This window comes from Cynocephalus volans, chromosome 3 (genome assembly GCF_027409185.1).
Source record: "Cynocephalus volans isolate mCynVol1 chromosome 3, mCynVol1.pri, whole genome shotgun sequence".
NCBI lineage: Eukaryota > Metazoa > Chordata > Mammalia > Dermoptera > Cynocephalidae > Cynocephalus > Cynocephalus volans.
The window spans coordinates 24,303,593-24,323,352 of NC_084462.1; the positions used below are offsets into that span (position 1 = coordinate 24,303,593).

The following is a 19,760-nucleotide window of genomic DNA, read 5'->3' on the forward strand; positions in this document are numbered from 1 at the left end:
GAACTTACATTAAGCATTTTTATCACACTCAAAAATAATAATCGATAAAGAGGTTGGGACAAAACTTTTGGAAGTAATGGATATGTATATGGAATTGATTGTGATATTTTCACAAGTGTGCACTTATCTTCCAATTCGTCAGGTTGTATATGTTACATTTGTATGGCTTTTAGTATGTCAATCATACCTCCATTTTTTTTTTTTAAATGAATAGTGACTGGCAGAGTTAGCATTTGAATCCAGGAAGTCTGATGTTACAGCCCATACTACTAACCACTATGCATACTGCCCTGGCTGGGAGAAGCTAAACTCCAGTCAAGGAATAAAACCCCTCCAAGTCGATTACCACCATCATCACCCCCCCCCCAGCATATCCCAGATGCACTCACCCAGGATACTGTTCTCTGTGTCTCCCCGTCTGATCTGAATTGGAGAAATGCCATGAGGGAGTAGCTTGTCAGTCACTTTCCTAGAGAAACACCAAGAATGAGCATTAAGGAATGGCGACCAGATGAAAGCTTAAGTCACTGTGGGCATACAAGGGGTCTTCAGAAAGTTCATGGAACGGTTTGTATTATCTGTTAATTCGATTTTTCCACAAACTTTTTGAAGTACCCTAGTATGCTGATTGACTTGTAATTTCTACTCTGCCTAATTCCAAAAAGGTTGTTATAATACAATTAACACATTTATAATTTGGGGCAATTACAATAAAGAGTTAGAAAAAATAATGGAAGAAAGAGAAAATCTAATCGGGAGCCTTGGAGAACGACTTTCTGCAATTAACCCACCCATTTAGCTCTCAGCTTTCTAACAGTCAAGGTGAGAAAAGAATGACTGAGCCAAATCATGTAGTCCACCTGATAAATGGAAATACCCAAGCATGCCAGAAGACACCAACTTTTCCTGACACGAAATTCTGCAAGGAACATAGAGCAGAATCATTTCTTGTTACACAAACACCCGGACAATGGGGAGCGTATGCTCTACTTTTTAAGTTGTGGATTGTGTATAGTGACTACCAAAGACGTGGCATGAAAGAGCGAGGTGGTGTGGGACAGCCCCGTACAGTGGAGAAAACTGCAAACAGCACTTCAGCCAGGTGATCGAGGTTAACACCAACAGGCACAAACCATGTTGATAGTATATACCCTTGACATGATGTGATGATAGTGTCACTTTACCTCTGTGATCTTTCTCCCCAAAACACACAACCTCAGCTCAGTTACAATAAGAGCAGCATACAAATGTCTATAGAAGAGAATCCTGCAATAAGGTTGACTAATACTTCTCAAAACCGTCGAGACCATCAGAGACAGAGAAAGTCTGAGAAACTTGCACAGCCCAGAAAAGCCTAAGGAGACATGACAGCTGACTGTAATGTGGTGACTCGAATGGGATCCTAGAACATCAACAAAAAAGACCTTAGTTAAAAACTAAGTAAATCTAAATAAACGATGGACTGTAATTAATAATAATGTGCCAACATTTGTTCATGAACTGTAACAGATGTACCACACTCATGGAAGATGTTAATACTCAGAGAATCGGGGCGGGGGGAAGGGAAGGAGGGAACTCTGTTCTGTCTGCTCAGTTTCTCTGTAAATTTAAAAGTGTTCTAGGAATTAAAGTCTACTAAATTAAAAATCCCCAGCATTTCCACGCATGGGTGTTTGCCTAAGAGAAATGAAAATATCTGCCTACAAATCTCTCACATCCCATGTTCACAGCAGTTTTATTCCGAATGGCTTAAACCTGAGAAACAACTGGAACGTTCATCGAGACGTGAGTCAATTAACAATCTATGGTGTCCCGATGCAATAGCATTCAGCAATAAAAAGGAAAAAAACCCTACAGATATCAACACTGATGAATTTCAATACATTTTACTGAGCAAAAGAAAGCAGATACAAGAGTGCATACTGTATGATACCGTTTTTATGCAATTCTAGAAAAGGCAAAATTGAAATATACCGTCAGAAAGCAAGTCAGTGTTTGCCTGGTGCTGGACATGGGTGGGGAAAATCGACTCTCAGGGAGCACAAGAGAATTTCCACGGGTGGTGGAATGTTCTGTATCTTGATGTGGTTGGTGCAGGTACACAGGTGTACACATTTATTAAAACCCATTGACCAGGTTTGAAATGAGTATATTTCATTGTATGTAAATTATACCTTAATAAAGTAAATTTTTATTTTTTTTCTTTTTCTTTTTTTTCTTTAATTTTATTTTGTCGATATACAATGTGGTTGATTATTGTGGCCCATTACCAAAACCTACCTCCCTCCTCCCTCTCCCCCCTCCCTCCTAACAATATCCTTTCTGTTTGCTTGTCGTATCAACTTCAAGGAATTATAGTTGTTATGTCTCTCCGCCCCCCCCTTTGTGTGTGTGTGTGTGTGTGTGTGTGTGTGTGAATTTATTTATTTATTTTTAGCTCCCACCAATAAGTAAGAACATGTGGTATTTCTCTTTCTGTGCCTGACTTGTTTGACTTAATATAATTCTCTCAAGGTCCATCCATGTTGTTGCAAATGGCAGTATTTCATTCGTTTTTATAGCTGAGTAGTATTCCATTGTGTAGATATACCACATTTTCCGTATCCACTTATCTGATGATGGACATTTGGGCTGGTTCCAACTCTTGGCTATTGTAAAGAGTGCTGCAATGAACACTGGGGAACAGGTATACCTTCGACTTGATGGTTTCCATTCCTCTGGGTATATTCCCAGCAGTGGGATAGCTGGGTCATATGGTAGATCTATCTGCAATTGTTTGAGGAACCTCCATACCATTTTCCATAGAGGCTGCACCATTTTGCAGTCCCACCAACAATGTATGAGAGTTCCTTTTTCTCCGCAACCTCGCCAGCATTTATCATTCAGGGTCTTTTGGATTTTAGCCATCCTAACTGGGGTGAGATGGTATCTCAGTGTGGTTTTGATTTGCATTTCCCGGATGCTGAGTGATGTTGAGCATTTTTTCATATGTCTGTTGGCCATTCGTATATCTTCCTTAGAGAAATGCCTACTTAGCTCTTTTGCCCATTTTTTAAATGGGTTGCTTGTTTTTTTCTTGTAAAGTTGTTTCAGTTCCTTGTATGTTCTGGATATTAATCCTTTGTCAGATGTATATTTTGCAAATATTTTCTCCCACTCTGTGGGTTGTCTTTTAACTCTGTTAATTGTTTCTTTTGCTGTGCAGAAGCTCTTTAGTTTGATATAATCCCATTTGTTTATTTTTCCTTTGGTTGCCCGTGCTTTTGGGGTCGTATTCATGAAGTCTGTGTCCAGTCCTATTTCCTGAAGTGTTTCTCCTATGTTTTCTTTAAGAAGTTTTATTGTTTCAGGGTGTATATTTAATTCTTTAATCCATTTTGAGTTGACTTTAGTATATGGTGAAAGGTGTGGGTCTAGTTTCATTCTCCTGCATATTGATATCCAGTTCTCCCAGCACCATTTGCTAAAGAGGCAGTCTCTTCCCCAGTGTATAGGCTTGGTGCTTTTGTCAAAGATCAGATGGCTCTAGGTGTGTGGGTTGATTTCTGGTTTCTCTATTCTACTGCATTGATCAGTGTGTCTGTTTTTATGCCAGTACCATACTGTTTTGGTTATTATAGCTTTGTAGTATAGTTTAAAGTCAGGTAGTGTTATGCCTCCGGCTTTTTTTTTTTTTTTTTTTTTTTTTTGCTCTGCGTTGCTTTGGCTATGCGTGGTCTTTTGTTGTTCCTTATAAATGTCTGGATAGTTCTTTCAATTTCTGAGAAAAATGTCATTGGAATTTTGATGGGGATTGCATTGAATTTGTATATCACTTTGGGTAGTATGGACATTTTCACTATGTTGATTCCTCCAATCCAAGAGCAAGGGATATCTTTCCATCTTCTTCTATCCTCTCTAATTTCTCTCAGCAGTGGTTTGTAGTTCTCATTATAGAGATTTTTCACATCCTTGGTTAACTCAATTCCTAAGTATTTTATTTTTTTGGTGGCTATTGTAAATGGGCAGGCTTTCTTGATTTCTCTTTCTGCATGTTCACTATTGGAGAATAGAAATGCTACTGATTTTTGTGTGTTGATTTTGTATCCTGCTACTGTGCTGAAGTCATTTATCTCCTCCAAGAGTTTTTTTGTAGAGGTTTTAGGCTGTTTGATATATAGGATCATGTCATCTGAAAACAGGGACAGTTTGACTTCATCTTTCCAGTTTGGATGCCCTTTATTTCCTTCTCTTCTCTGATTGCTCTGGCTAGTACTTCCAACACTATGTTGAGTAGGAGTGGTGAGAGTGGGCATCCTTGTCTAGTTCCTGTTCTTAAAGGAAAAGCTCTCAGCTTTTCCCCATTCAGGATGATATTGGCAGTGGGTTTGTCATATATGGCTTTAATTATGTTGAGATACTTTCTGTCTATACCTAACTTATAGAGGGTCTTTGTCATGAATGAGTGTTTTATTTTATTAAATGCTTTTTCAGCATCTATAGAGATGATCATATGGTCCTTGTGTTTGATTTTATTAATACGGTGTATCACATTTATTGATTTGCGTATGTTGAGCCAACCTTGCATCCCTGGGATGAATCCCACTTGATCGTGGTGAATAATTTTACGTATGTGTTGCTGTATTCTGTTTGCTAGTATTTTAGTGAGGATTTTTGCATCTATATTCATCAAGGATATCGGCCTGTAGTTTTCTTTTTTGGTTATATCTTTACCTGGTTTTGGCATCAGGATGATGTTTGCTTCATAGAAAGAGTTCAGAAGATTTGCGTCTGTTTCAATCTTTTGGAATAGTTTGTAAAGAATCGGTGTCAATTCCTCTTTAAATGTTTGGTAAAATTCTGCTGTGAATCCATCTGGTCCTGGGCTTTTCTTTGTTGGGAGCTTTATGATAACAGCTTCAATCTCCTTTATTGTTATTGGTCTGTTCAGATTTTCTATATCTTCATGGCTCAGTTTTGGAGCTTGTGTGTGTCCAGAACTTTATCCATTTCCTCCAGATTTTCAAAATTGTTGGCGTACAGTTGTTTATAGTAGTCTCGAATGATTCCTTTTATTTCAGATGAATCAGTTGTAATATCGCCTTTTTCATTTCTAATTTTTGTTATTTGAATTTTCTCTCTTCTTTTTTTTGTTAGTCATGCTAATGGTTTGTCAATTTTATTTATCTTTTCAAAAAACCAACTTTTTGATTCATTGATCTTTTGTATTATCTTTTGGGTTTCAATTTCATTAAGTTCTGCCCTGATCTTAATGATTTCTTTCTGTCTGCTAACTTTAGGTTTGGATTGTTCTTGTTTTTCTAGATCTTTAAGGTGAAGTGTTAGGTTGTTCACTTGCCATCTTTCCTTTCTTCTGAGGTGAGCATTTAATGCAATAAATTTCCCCCTTAATACTGCTTTTGCAGTATCCCACAGGTTTTGGTATGATGTATCATTATTTTCATTAGTTTCAATAAATTTTTTGATTTCTTGCTTGATTTCTTCTTGGACCCATATGTCATTAAGTAGAATGCTGCTTAATTTCCATGTGTTTGTATAGTTTCCAGAATTTCGTTTGTTATTGATTTCTAGTTTTAATCCATTGTGGTCTGAGAAAATACATGGGATAATTCCAATTATTTTGAAGTTGTTGAGACTTGATTTGTGACCTAATATGTGATCTATCCTGGAGAATGATCCATGTGCTGATGAGAAGAATGAATATTCTGAGGTTGTTGGGTGGAATGTTCTGTAGATATCTGCCAAGTCTAATTGGTCTAGAGTATTGTTTAGATCTTGTGTTTCTCTACTGATTCTTTGCCTAGATGATCTATCCAATATTGACAGTGGGGTGTTCAGGCCCCCTGCTATTATGGTATTAGTGTCTATTTCCTTCTTTAGGTCTAATAGAGTTTGTTCTATAAATCTGGCTGCTCCGACATTGGGTGCATACATATTTATGATTTTTATGTCTTCTTGATGGATCAGTCCTTTTATCATTATGTAGTGTCCCTCATTGTCTCTTTTTATGGTTTTTAGTTTAAAGTCTACTTTGTCAGATATAAGAATAGCTACGCCAGCTCATTTTTCTTTTCTGTTTGCATGGTAAATCTTTTTCCATCCTTTCCCTCTTAGTCTATGTGAGTTTTTATGGATGAGGTGGGTCTCTTGAAGGCAGCATATAGTTGGGTCCTCCTTTTTAATCCAGTCAGCCAGTCTGTGTCTTTTGATTGGGGAATTTAAGCCTTTTACATTAAGAGTTGTTATTGAATAGTGTTGATTTATTCCTGGCATTTTGTTGATTATTGTTTGGTTGTCTTAGGTGTCTTTTGTTCCTTGCTTTCTGATTTACTGTTTGTTTTCTGTGTTTGTTGGTTCCTTAGGTTGTAGATAGCGTTTTTGTTTGTTTGTTTTCTCTTCATGAATGCCATTTTTATTATACTAGTGGGTTTTGATTTTTCTTGGGTTTTTATGGCAGTGGTAGTTATTTTTCAGGAACCAAACCCAGTACTCCCTTGAGAATTTCTTGTAAGGGTGGTCGTGTGGTGGTGTACTCACGCAGTTTTTGTTTGTCTGAGAGATATACTATTTGCCCTTCATTTCGGAACAATAGCCTTGCAGGGTAGAGTATTCTTGGCTGACAATCTCTGTCTTTAAGTATTTTGAACATATCATCCCATTCCTTTCTGGCTTTTAGGGTTTGTGATGAAAAGTCTGATGTTAGCCTGATTGGGGCTCCCTTATAGGTGATTTGATGCTTCTCTCTTGCAACTTTTAAGATTTTCTCTTTGTCTTTGAGTTTTGCCAATTTGACTATAACATGTCTTGGAGAAGACCTTTTTGGGTTGAATACGTTTGGGGATCATTGAGCTTCCTGGATCTGAAGATCTGTGATTTTTCCTATACATGGGAAGTTTTCTGCCACCATTTTGTTGAATATGTTTTCAATGCAATCTCCTTTTTCCTCCCCTTCTGGAATACCCATGACTCAGATATTTGAGCGCTTAAGGTTGTCTGACATCTCTCTCAGATTTTCTTCAATGCCTTTGATTCTTTTTTTTTTTTTTTTTTTTTGTCTGCTTGTGTTATTTCAAACAGCCCATCTTCAAGTTCAGAGGTTCTCTCTTCAACTTCCACAAGCCTGCTGGTTAAGCTCTCCGTTGTGTGTTTTATTTCGCTGAATAACTTCTTTAGTTCAGCAAGTTCTGTTACATTTTTCTTCAGGACATTGATTTCCTTGTACATTTCCTCTTTCAGGTCCTGTATACTTTTCCTCATTTCATCATGATGTCTAGCTGAATTTTTTTGTATCTCATTCAGTTTCCTTAGAATTATCACTCGAAATTCCTTGTCAGTCATTTCACGGGCTTCTTGTTCTATAGGATCTAGAGCTTGAGATTTATTATCTTTTGGTGGTGTACTTTCTTGATTTTTCGTATTTCTGGTATCTTTTCTTTGATGTTTATTCATTGTGGCAGGGGGTTTCACAGTCCACAGGTTTGACACTATTGACCCACTAAGATGTTGCTGTGGTTGCCAATTTGGTATCGCTCCCTCAGTGACTCCCTGTTCCATGCGCTCTGGTCTGGGCTGCTGGGATGCGCAGAGGCACCTCAGAGCGTGTGGTCTCTGCAGAGCTTCCCCTTCCCCTGCAGGATGTCTCTGTGCTCTGTGTGCACTAGGCTGGGTTGGGATGGAGCCGGGTGGTGGTAGTGAAGCCTACCTGCTGCTGGATTGCGCAGCAGCAGCATGGACCCTGTGGAGTTCCTGCCTCCCCTGCTGGACATCTCCCCGCTCTGTGTGCACTGGTCTGGGCTGGGAATGAAGCTGGGTGGCGGCAATGAAGCCTACCTGTTGGATCTCACAGTGGCAGCCCTGCAGGGCGTGTGGTCTCTGTGGAGCTTCTGCCTCTCCCGCTGGAAGTCTCCCTGTCTCGGCTGCCACGGTCACCGCTGCAGCCCGGGGTGACACATGCTGGCTCAGGCCTCCATGTTTCTACGTCTGCGCTGCGGCTGCGATGCTGGCTGCGGCACACTGGCGGGTCGCGCGCACGGGTTGGGGGAAGATTCCTGGTTCTAGGCAGGGTAAAGACACCCTTTTGTAGCCGTTCCTTTGCGCCGATTCTGCTACAGCTGCATCTGGCGCGGGCCTCAGGCTGCTTGTACTCGTGGCGGAAAAGCGGCAGGCAGCTCTCCTCTTCCGCCATCTTGACCTTCCAGGGGCTTCCAGACTCCTCCTCGGTCAGTCATATAACGGAGCTTGCTGTGGATTAAGTTTGATGACCCAGGATACCCCCCGGGCCAAGCCGGAGCAGCTCCGCACTTTCGCGGGCGGAGAAAGACAATAGACGACCGCTCCTCCAGTGGCAGCGGCAGTGGTGGCAGCCGCTGAAGCGGCGGTGAAGAGGGATGGGCTCGGCGGTCTCAGGCGCTTTACAGATGCTGCTGCGGCTCCGCCGTTGGCCCACGCAAGATTTTCTCTGGGGAGCGAGCGCGGCGCCGAGGATCCTGCGGTGGGAGGCAGAAGACGGCTCCGGTCGGCAGTCTGCTGAGTTCTTAAGGATAAGAAGGAGTTTTCCAGGTGGAGAGAAGGGAGAAGACTACTGCAGATGACACCAGCCAAAGGGAGTCCGCCCTTTGTCTCAGACTTTTTAAAAAATGTTTAAATCAAAACAAAAACCTCAGACCATAAGATTATGGACTACTGACGAATGCCAGAATTAAACAAATAGCTATTAAACGACTTAGTAAATATTTCTTGCATGCGTGTATGAACTGCTGTCTCTAGAATTGATGGGCTGTAGTTCCAGTTAGGCTGGAAACGCTGTTGGGAAGTTGTTTCATGTGTTTGCGACTAGATGTCTCTCCCATTCCCCAAAGCTAATGCTGAGAGCTCACCTCCTCTTTCTCCCTACGCTTCCTGGGGCAGGGCAGAGAGGGACAGGGACAGCACCTCTTACTTTACAGAGAAGCTCTCTCACCATTAACCCCCTTACTGGAAAATTCGTCTACTTCACGCATTCCCACTTCCTCCTTGCCCTACTCAAGAGAGGAGGCAAAACTGGATCTATGCCCTTCTCCATGTTTTAGATTGTGCCATGTTCATTTTCTGCACCATCTTTAACTTATTCTTCCTTTCAGTTCTTTCTTTCTAGAATATAAGCATCGTCACATCTGCTCCGTTAGGTAAAGCCATTCTTCCATTCTTACCTCCTCCTGTAACTACAACTATCAGGTGCCTTTCCTTCATAGGACAACTTCTTGAAAGACTCATCTGCCCTTGTTATCTGCTTCTTTTCCCACCCCAATACACATATCTTTAAAAAGATATCGCATTGTGTCCTTGACATCCAGCCCTATTGGGTCTTAACATTTTGCCAGATTTGAATCAGATCTTTCTTTAAAAACAAAATGATCAACAGATAAAATAAAAAATAGTGTTAACACCAAATGCTGAGAAGGATGCAGAGAAACTGTGTCTCTCATACATTGCTGGTGGGAGTGTAAAATGATACAGGCACTCTGGCAAACAGTTTGACAATTTCTTATAAAACTAAACATCCACTAATCACACAAACCAGCAATTGCAGTCAGGCATTTATTCCAGACAACTGAAATCTTACGCTCACATAAAAATCTGTACATGAATATTCATAGAAGCTTTATTCATAATAGTCAAAAACTGGAAATAACCCAAATGTCCTTCCATGGGTGAATGGTTAAACAAATTCATATAATGGAAACCAGGCAGCAATAAAAAGGCATAAATTATTGATATACGCAACAACTTGGACAGATCTCAAGGGCATAGGGAGAAAAAGCCAATATCTGAAATGGTTACATACTGTATGATTCCATTTATATGCTATTCTAGAAATGACAAAACTATAGAGATGGAGAACAGATTAGTAGTTGCCAATGTAGGGACAGGGGATGGAGGGTGGGAAGGCCATAAAAGTATAGCACAAGGATTTCCTTTATGGTGATGGGACATTTCTGTACCTTGATTGTGGTGGTGGTGGTTACACAAATCTACACATGGGCTACATTTGCAAAAACTTACACATGTACCCATGAACACACACACAGGTGGATGTGCAAGCTGGTAGGTGAAGACTTAATGAGGCCTGTAATCTTGTTAACATAGAGTAGCAATGTCTATTTTCTTGTTTTGATTGTGCTACAGATACATGAGATGCTGCCATTGGCAGAAACTGGGTGAAGAGGTCAGAAGACTATGGACTATTTTTGCAGCTTCCTGTAGGTCTGTCATTATTTCACAATAAAAAGTTAAATTTAAAAAAGTAATAAATAGATTATTACAGGTACCACATAGGTAACCTCTATACGCTCACCCTTTCCCATTCTGTTCCTCACAAGGATATAGTCCCTATCTTGAATTCAGTGTTTGTGATTCTCATCTACATTTTGTACATTTGATTTATATTTATATTAAATAGCATTGTTTGCAAGTTTTAGAACTTTGCATAAATGGAATGATATGTGTTTATTACTACTCATTATCTTTTCAAGATTTAGAAAGTTTTGAAAGGGAGCTGTTCTTTATTCATTTTTAAATTATAATTGCATTGTTTGAATATACCATAATTTCTTCATCCATTTCTTATCTGTTGTCATTTAGATAGTTTTCAATATTCTCCTATCACAGACAATGTCTGCAATAAATACTATTATACATGTTCCCTGGCTCTCCTGTAAGAAAGAGAAATCTACAGTTTATAACCAGAAGCAAACCTTTGGACTGTAAGTTATATGCATCTTCAACTTTACTAAGTATTGTTAAATTGCTTTTCAAAGTTCTTATAACAATTTACACTCCCAGCAGTGGTATACGATCCTTTTCATCTCTACACATTCACATCACCTGTGTTTTTGTCAGATTCAAAGATTTGTTCATATAAAAATTATTAAATAACATCATATTTTGTTTCTTCAACTTTTTAAAAAAATGTTGAGACAGCTGGCTGGTTTGGGGATCTGAACCCTTCACCTTGGTGTTACAAGGCCACATTGTAACCAGCTGAGCTAACTGGCCAGCCCTAAATAATATATTTCAGTTTCAATTATATTTCCCTGACTACTCATGAGATTAAGTATATTTTCAGATTTTATTCATCATTCAAAATTTTCCTTCTGTGATCTCCTGGTTGTGTCTCTTGCCCATGTTTTCTGTTGGGCTATATAATTTCTCTTATTATTTTGTATAATTTCTTTTCTTTTTTTCTTGGTGTCTGGCTAGTACAGGTATTGAACCCTGGAACTTTGTGTTGTCAGCACCGTGTTCTAAACAACTGAGCTCACCAGGTAGCTCCCTGTACAACTCCTTTATTTCTTCTGAGTACTAATCTTGTATCACTTTTGTCTGTTACAGATATCATATTCCAGTCTATTATAGCTTGACTTAACCTATGTTTATGGGACTTTTTGTAATGAAGAAGTTTTTTATTTATATATAGCCCATCTTAACCAATATTTTCCTTTATGATGTCTGCCTCGTTATGTCTGAGGCAATATTTTCCCAAGCTCAAAGCTTGGGAAAAAAGACATTTGCTGCTATTGTCTTCTTTGGGTTTTATGGTTTGCTTTTCACAGTTAGCTCTTTAATCCTCCTGGCATTGATGTTTATGTATAGTGTGAGGCTGAAATCTAATTATGCTCTTTTCCATTCGTTGACTATTCAATATTTTCCCTGTAGATGTGAATGCCTATCGTGTTTAGATAACGTTAATTATGTTCATGGTTCTAGTTTCTTCCATGATCCATTTAACGATGCCTAAGCAAATGCTACAATGTCATATTGAGACAGCTGCCTAAAACTATTTCACACAGAAACTTTGAAAGATATACCATGAAAATACTAAGAAAATGAAAGATGTTATAGCAATTTTCATATGATAAAATTTAGAATTTAAGGCAAAAATCAAGAAAGGAAAATGCATAATTTACCAATAACATAAAAGAATCACCAGGTTGGATGAGCTGAACAACATTGCCTTGAAATGTATGAAGTTACAACTGCTGAATTACAGAGAGGAATTGTCAAATCTACAAATACAGTGTATTAGTTCATTTCTGTTGCTCATACAGAATATTTGAAATTAGGTACTTTACAAAGAAAATGAAATTTACTTCTTACTGTTTTGTGGGCTGGGAAGTACAAGGTCCAGGGGACACATCTGGTGAGGGCCTCGTTCTGGGTGGGAACTCTCTATAGGGTCCTGTGGCAACACAGGGTATCACATGGTGAAGATGGTAAGAGCAAGAGAGAGCTTATCCTCTCACTCGCCCTCCTTATAAAGCCATCAGAACCACACCCGTTACCCCACGAATGGACCAATCCATCCACAAGGGTGCAGTCCTCACAATCTAGTCACTTCATTAAGGCCCCACCTTCCAAATACCATAATCAGACTTCCCACCCTCTTAGCACTGTTACAATGGGGCTCAGGCTGCAATGAGTTTCGGGGGGCCATTCAATCCACAGCACACAGTATAATATATTTACATCTGAAATAAATAGATTAAGCAGACATAAAACAATTAATGAAGATATAGATGATTGGAATAAAAATGAAGAAGCTAAAACAAATAGGTTCAGAATTCTATTCTGAAGAAATAGAAAATACATATTATTTTCAAGGAAACCCGGTATACAAACAAAAATTTAGTCATTTGCTGGGTCACAAATGAACTCTAAACAAATTTCAAGGAATTGATATCACAAAGACCACATTTCTAGTCATAATGCAAATAAATAAGGGAAAAGCAAGAAGAAAAAGGTAGCAACTTTTAAAGTTCAAAAACTTCAAAAATAATTCCTAAATAATTCACCAGTTAAAGAAGAAATCACTATGGGAATTATAAAACATGTAAAACAGAATAAAAATGATGCTTCCACATATAAAAATTTGGAGAATACAGTTAAAACTGTGCTCACAGGGAAATTCATACCCTTAACCATTTTTATGTCATATAAGGAAGGTAGAAATAGATGAGTAAATTCTCCTGAATCACAAAAGTATAAAAAAGAAAGAAAATCTATGAGAAAGTAAAGGATCAGGCTGGCTGGTTGGCTCAGTTGTTTCCAGCACGGTGTTATAGCACCAAAGTCAAAGGGTTCAGATCCCTGTACTGGCCAGCCACCAAAAAAAAAAAGAAAAAGGAAAGAAAGAACTTGAGGGTATGAATGTTATAGATAGCAGCAGAAACTAATAAAATACAATGGAAAGTTTCTTTCTTGGTACTAGTTTCACCTAGGTATTTTCACCAACTCTCACTGACATCAGGACAAAATATTTTTAAATCAACTTGAATAACTGAAGATCTAACAAAATAATGAGAAATTGTCAGACGAAAATCTAAATGAAGGCAGGAATCCAGATTTTAAAAATGAAGTGCTCAAGCCACGTTTGCCCTGAGATCATTTGCTCCGCTTGTATACTTAGTCTCTTCTCATGCCAGAATCCCGCTTTTTCCTTTAAGCCTAAAATCACTTGTAACCTTCTCTAGACATATAGCCAGACCAGTTTACTGTGCTACGTGTCTGTCCAGCAATGTCTGCCATAGAGCAGGTGCTCAACAAGCATGTGTTGAATGAGAATAGAAATTGGATCACAGACAAGACTTAGGAGGAAGGATGTGACTTAGGGATGGAAAAAGCTTCCCAGATTCTGAATTTCTTACCATGCCAGCAGGGCCTCATCGTGTGCTGTGGTCACATTCAAGTAACTCCCACTCGAGTGACCAACTAAAGAGTTGCAGGGCAGGGTAGGCGGTTGAGCGCAGAACCAGAGCTCACTGGAAACCACGTCCCTGTACTGGCAGGTAGGTCCTTTTGCTCCAGTCGACTGAGGGTCAACATTGCAAATCACAATCTCTTTAGTTCCATTGGGCCCCTGGAAATATCCCCTAAAATCAACTGTGGCCCTTTTCTCTCTCCAGATTCTCCGCAGAACCCCAACTGCCTCGCTGGAGTGGATCAGCCGCACTTGCACCTGGGCCTCCCCAGCCCAGAGCAGGGGGAAGGACAACAGGTATGTGCCGTTCTCCAGATCCTGCACATCCCCAGGGACCCCTGCCTTCAAGTCTGGACCCAACAGCTGTGCCCGAAATAGATCCCCACCATGGGTCTTGGGTCTGCCCCTGTGGTCCCTGGCCACAAGGACAGCCTCTAGGTAGCCTCCCAGAACATAGCTAGCCTGGACAGGATCCTTCAGGTGGTAGGTGGAGGTCTGGGGACTGGTGGAGGCCAAAAAGTCCCCCCTGTCTCCTGGGGTCGGAGGCCAGTACAGAGTACGGGTCAGGTTGGTGAGCTCCTGGGGGAGAGAGTCCAAGAGTGGGAGAGATTCCGTGGAATTGGAGACAGATTTAGAGACAGGACGGGGTCCTGGAGGACGATAGATGGTGCTTTCAGGCCAGGATGTCTTGAAATAGAATATCTGTGGGTAGAGAAGGAGGAATCTATCAGTGGTTAGTGTTTCTTTCATTTTCTTCTGGGAAGGAGATTTCCAATCACCAAACCTAGTCCCCTCTGCCAGGGGTACCCAGGAGTCTTGCTTGCCTGCATCATGCCATCTGTCACCCTTAAGCCTGGTATCTGAGTCACCACCACCTTTATTTGAAAGGAGCATCTCATGTTGTGAAGATGAAGTTGTGTCTCTGGTTTAGCTCAACAATCCCCTTCTCTCAGCCTTCTTATTCCCTCCACTACCAACCCCCAATGTGGCATTCTAAGTGTCCCCTCTTCTCCTGTTCCCTCTCTCCACAACTCCACCCCCACCGTCTCCACACCAATTTTCCAGTTGAGAGTCAGGGGTGGCTGAGACCTTCCTTCGATGCTCCTGAGGGTCATAGAAGAGTGAGACGAGACCATCCCTCAGTGACCTCCCTCTGTAATTGGGCTGAGCTAGGGGTGAGAAGGGATTCAACCACAGAAAGCATTGGGAAAGCAAGAAAATGTAGAAAGGCACAGAACAGGTATGGGTTGGCAAAAGGAGATACAGCACATTCTTTCCAAGGAAAACATGGTGTTTGCTATGACATGGAGTCCTCTCCAGGGGCCCAGATTTTTCTTTTCTCATAGTCTGAGAAACACAAAATCACAAATACAGACCAGAGAAGTAGAAGAATCCAAAAGAGAAGAACACCAGAGAGAGGCCACGTTTTATGTGATGTGGGTTGTAGTGGATGGGAAAGGGAATCTAGGCACCTGGCCTATGGGATACTCACTTATACCCATCAATGGTCCCTTCTTAATCAGACAAGTGTGATTCAGAAAAAAAGCACCCCACTGACACATGTCAAATTCCAATCTGTAGGAAGATGGCCCAAGATCTACCAAGCAAATTTATACTGGAATTAGAAGTTTGAGCTTCAGAGACATCATCTTCTACTTGGAAGGTTGGTAGTGCAGCTATGTCCAATGTCATGAGGCACAGGGATGACAAACCTGCTTTCCCCCTTTAATTGTCTTCTAAACTGACTATTTACCTCCTCTGTTAAATTGTAAACTCTTGGAGTGTTGCATTTTCTCTGGATCTAGCACAATGGATTGTGGAAAATCCTCAGTGGGTGGCTTAGTTATAAAAATGTGGCCTCTAGGCAAAAGCCAACACAGAAGCCTTTGGCATGAGGGTGAGGAGCATAGATAGAGGGAACACTGTTCTAGGGGCAGAAATAGTAAGAGAGGAGTCCAGATTCACAGGTCATAAGTTAACAGGGATTCTGGCTTTGATCACCATGGTACCCTGAATAATGGCCCTTGAAGATATCCGTGTCCTGATTTCTGTCCACTGCGAATATGTCACCCTATGTGACAAAAGGAACTCTGTATATGTGATTAAGTTAAGGGTCATATTAGGGGAAGATTATCCTAAATTATCCAGCTCAAAATGTAATCACAAGTGTCCTTATAAGAGGTAGGAATTTTACTACAGAGGCAGAGATGATGCTATGATGGGAGCAGAGGGGCAGAGGCAGAGAGACTTGAAGATCTGAAGATGCTCCACTGGAGTTTGGATCCTCATACTGGCCAGCCACCAAAAGAAGAAGCAGCTGCTACACTGCTGGCTTTTGACATGGAGGAAGTGACCATGAGCCAATGGATGCAGGCAGCCTCTAGAAATTGAAAGGGGGGGGCAGCTTCCAGTCAAGATGGTTGGATAGACGGTCCCCAGCATCAGTCTCTCCCACAAAGTGACTAATTTACAACTATTAATAGTAATGACAGCCAAGCTGGGGCCACTAAGCTCAGGGGAAGAGGGGAAGACACCTATGGAGTGGATGATGGTCGGAGAAGCTATGAAGAGCGAAAGAAAAATCCTCCCGGCCACTTCCTGGTTGAGGCTGCTGAGCACACAGAGCAGGAGCTGGAAAAAGCCGCAGCTGTGCCCTTCAGATGAAGTTGTTTGCAGGCACCAGGGGAGAAGAGGGCCTTGGTGCTCCCAGGCCATCAATAATTGGGTTCCTGTGGATCCACATTGGACTGAGGAGCCACAACAACTGAAAAAAAGGAGCCACTCAGAGACTGGCAAGTCATTGCAAGGGACAGGAGCATGGCCCGTCCCATGGGAATTGTCTGGAACATAGGTGCTGGGGGAGATGGGCCCACCGGGAGAACACTGGGGCATAGCAAGGACAGCTGATCTGCCTCCCAATCAGCATGGGACCACTCAGAGGACACCGGTCAGGAATATAGAATTGCATGGGGTGTGGTTTGATGAAAAGACTCAGGCCCAGACCAGTGTTTCTACACAAGTCAGGTGCACTGGATTTCACTAGACCCAGAAGTATCTATAAAGTCAACCATAAAAACTGGAGCTGCACAAAAAGCCTTCTCTAGGGAATCAGCAGCCAAGCAGCAATTTAGCTCAACCACACAGCTCAAGTACTGGTCCGCATGGGAAGTTCCCCCACTTCAGAAGTAAGCAAAGGACAACAAATTAGTTCTAACACAGAGTTAAAGTGGTGGGAACAGGAAATAACCCAACACAGAACTGAGAGAAAGGACAAAGTACCCACGACCAGAGACAAAATTTGATATTAACTAGTAAAGGTCTCATTTCACCAAAGAACACCTATAACATGTAGAAGGTCTGGAAGTCCTCTGGGCTACCAAGCCAGAAAGTGGGGAGGGCTGGGGGCTTCAGCCATGCCCCCAGCACTTGCAACCAGGCCCGAGGGTGGTGGCCTCGGGCTTCGGTCACACTCCGACAACACAGGCAACCAGCCCAGTGATGACCACCAAGCCACCACCGGAAGTGCCCCGGGCTCTCCCAAGCCAGGGTTGTAGGGCGCTGAGGGCCTCAGTCACAGCCCCCCCACACAAGCAACCAGCTCAGGGCCGACCACCCAGATGTCAGAAATGAAAAATGATACAACTACAGCTGATGCAGATATGAAAAAGATGATACACTTGTGGAAATAAGTGAAACAAGTCAGGCACAGAAAGATAAATACCACATGTTCTCACTTATTGGTGGGAGCTAAAAATTAATATATAAATTCACACACACACACACACACACACAAAACCGGGGGGGGGGAAGAAGATATAACAACCACAATTACTTGAAGTTGATACGACAAGCAAACAGAAAGGACATTGTTGGGGGGATGGGGGGAGGGAGAAGGGAGGGAGGTTTTGGTGATGGGGAGCAATAATCAGCCACAATGTATATCGAGAAAATAAAATTTTTTAAAAAAATTTTTAAAAAATAGACACATTTCTAGAAAACTGTGCCAAAGCTGACTCATGAGGAGACAGAAAACATCATTAGCGTACCATTTTTGAAAAGGTTTCCTTTCTCACAAGAAAAACTATAGGCTCAGTTAGCTTCACCAGTGAGTGTTATCTAATATGTAACAAACAAATAATTTCAATCTTGCAAACATCTTTCCGAGACTAGAAAGAAAAGGGGGGGCGGGGCGGAATTCCCAATTCCTTCTGCAAGGCTAGCGTCACCCTACTAAAATCTGACAGGACTACTATGAGAAAGGACAATTACAGGCCAGTTTCACTTATGAATATAGATGTACAAATTCTAAACAAAATGTTAGTAAACCAAATCTAGCAATGTATAAAAAAGGTAGTCCATCACAGCGAGGTTGGGTTTATCTCAGATATGCAAGCTTGCTTTTACAGAAATAATTTGTGTTGTTCATATCTTCTATATTTATATGAATTTGGGGGGTCTACTTAATTAGTAATTAAGAGAAGTGTGTTGAAAACTCCCCACTACGATAGTACACTTGCAGATTTTTTCTTTTAGTTCCAACAATTTTTTGCTTAAGTTTAGAGACTATTTTATTAAATGCATTCTTGTTTAGAATTGTAATATATTCTCAGTGAGTTGAATTTTTAATATTATATGGTGATCCACACTATTTCTAATGATGATCTTTGTCTTAAAGTCTATTTTTTTCCTTTATTATTATAATTAAGCCAGCTTTCTTTGGTTAGAATTTACCTCACATATTTTTCTTCTATTTTTAATTTTCAATGTTCTTCTCCAGTCCTTGACCATGTGAATATATGATTTCCATAGAGGTAAAACAATAGGCCATTTATAGTTTTTTATTCTGCTTAAATTTTTTTTCTTACCATTTTAGACAAAGCTAACCTTTTCCTTAAAATATCCTTCAAGGTTCAGCTCAATAGAGATTAGTTAGAAACAACCTAACTGTCAAAGAAATGATGATTACATCATAAATAATGGTAGTTACAAACCAATATAAATGAAAGCTTTGGGTCATCCTACCAAGTAAGCCACCAAGAATTGCAGAGGCGATAGCTAGAGGTGAGGGGAACGTAGAATAAACAGAGAAAGAGGGAGAGGATGACTACCAGTTGCCGCCCTCAGACCCACTGCAGCAAGAGGGGCTGCGGGTCATCGCACTGACCTCCCTCCTGTGAGTCTCCTCTCATGAAGGAAAGCCCCTGGGAACCACAGAGGAGTTGCTCCCTGACCTTGTATGAAAATGTAGCTCTGTGCAGTACGAAGGGGTAGACTGCGGCAGCCATGAGAGTGCATTTTGCAAACCTCTAACAACAGGGACTGTAACTGACTGAGGCACCCACTGCTAGTCAAATCCTGCACAGTGAAGCCCTTTTCCCATGGGATGCTCCCAACCGATGACAGGGCACAGCAGAAATACTAAAGCTGGCCCATCCCTGGGAGATGCAGGACTGCCCTGATGGTCACCTTTGATTCAAGGACTTCCCAACACTCCTGCCAAACTTTCCTTAGACTGGACAGTGGCCTAGCATGCTCCTTCCCATGCTCCTTTACTCAAGGTCAGCCTTGCATCAAGGCTGACAGCTGTCCCAGCCTCACCTGCTACCTCCACATTATCTCTCACAGGTGTTTCTTCTGCAATAATGTTTGCATTTCTAATCCTGTCTCAGCACCTACTTCTTGGAAGACCTGCACTGAACAACGGGCATAGCAAAATCCTCCTAAATGTCCATTAGGACATTGGAATAATCCCATCACATATATCTGAAGTGAAAAAGAAAAAAGAAAAGGGAAGGGGGATAGAAAAAAATTTTGCTACTGAAAAATTATTGGGAATATATATGCTTAAACCATGATTATCTCCCAGTCATGGGATTCTAGGTGATTTTTATTTTCTTTATTCATGTTTTTTGGTGATTTTTCAAATTTTCTTCAAAAAGCATGCATTACTTTTTCCAATTAGCAGAAACAGTTCATTTCACAAACCACTACATAAGACTCCTTATAAATGTACATTCAGGCTTTC

The 19,760-nt window shown here is 40.9% G+C and overlaps 1 protein-coding gene across 1 annotated transcript in view; it reads right to left on the bottom strand.

The window, feature by feature from the left end:
• LOC134372484 (NXPE family member 3-like) overlaps nucleotides 1–18,890 on the bottom strand; it is a 37,429-nt gene extending 18,539 nt beyond the window's left edge. The window contains exons 1-4 of the mRNA XM_063089972.1: nucleotides 18,844–18,890; nucleotides 14,779–14,839; nucleotides 13,683–14,437; nucleotides 8,272–8,486 (exon numbers count right to left, since the gene is read on the bottom strand). Coding sequence (XP_062946042.1) covers nucleotides 8,272–8,486; nucleotides 13,683–14,437; nucleotides 14,779–14,839; nucleotides 18,844–18,890 — 1,078 coding nt within the window. The remainder of the gene's footprint in view (nucleotides 1–8,271; nucleotides 8,487–13,682; nucleotides 14,438–14,778; nucleotides 14,840–18,843) is intronic.
• Between the last annotated feature and the right edge of the window lie 870 nt (nucleotides 18,891–19,760).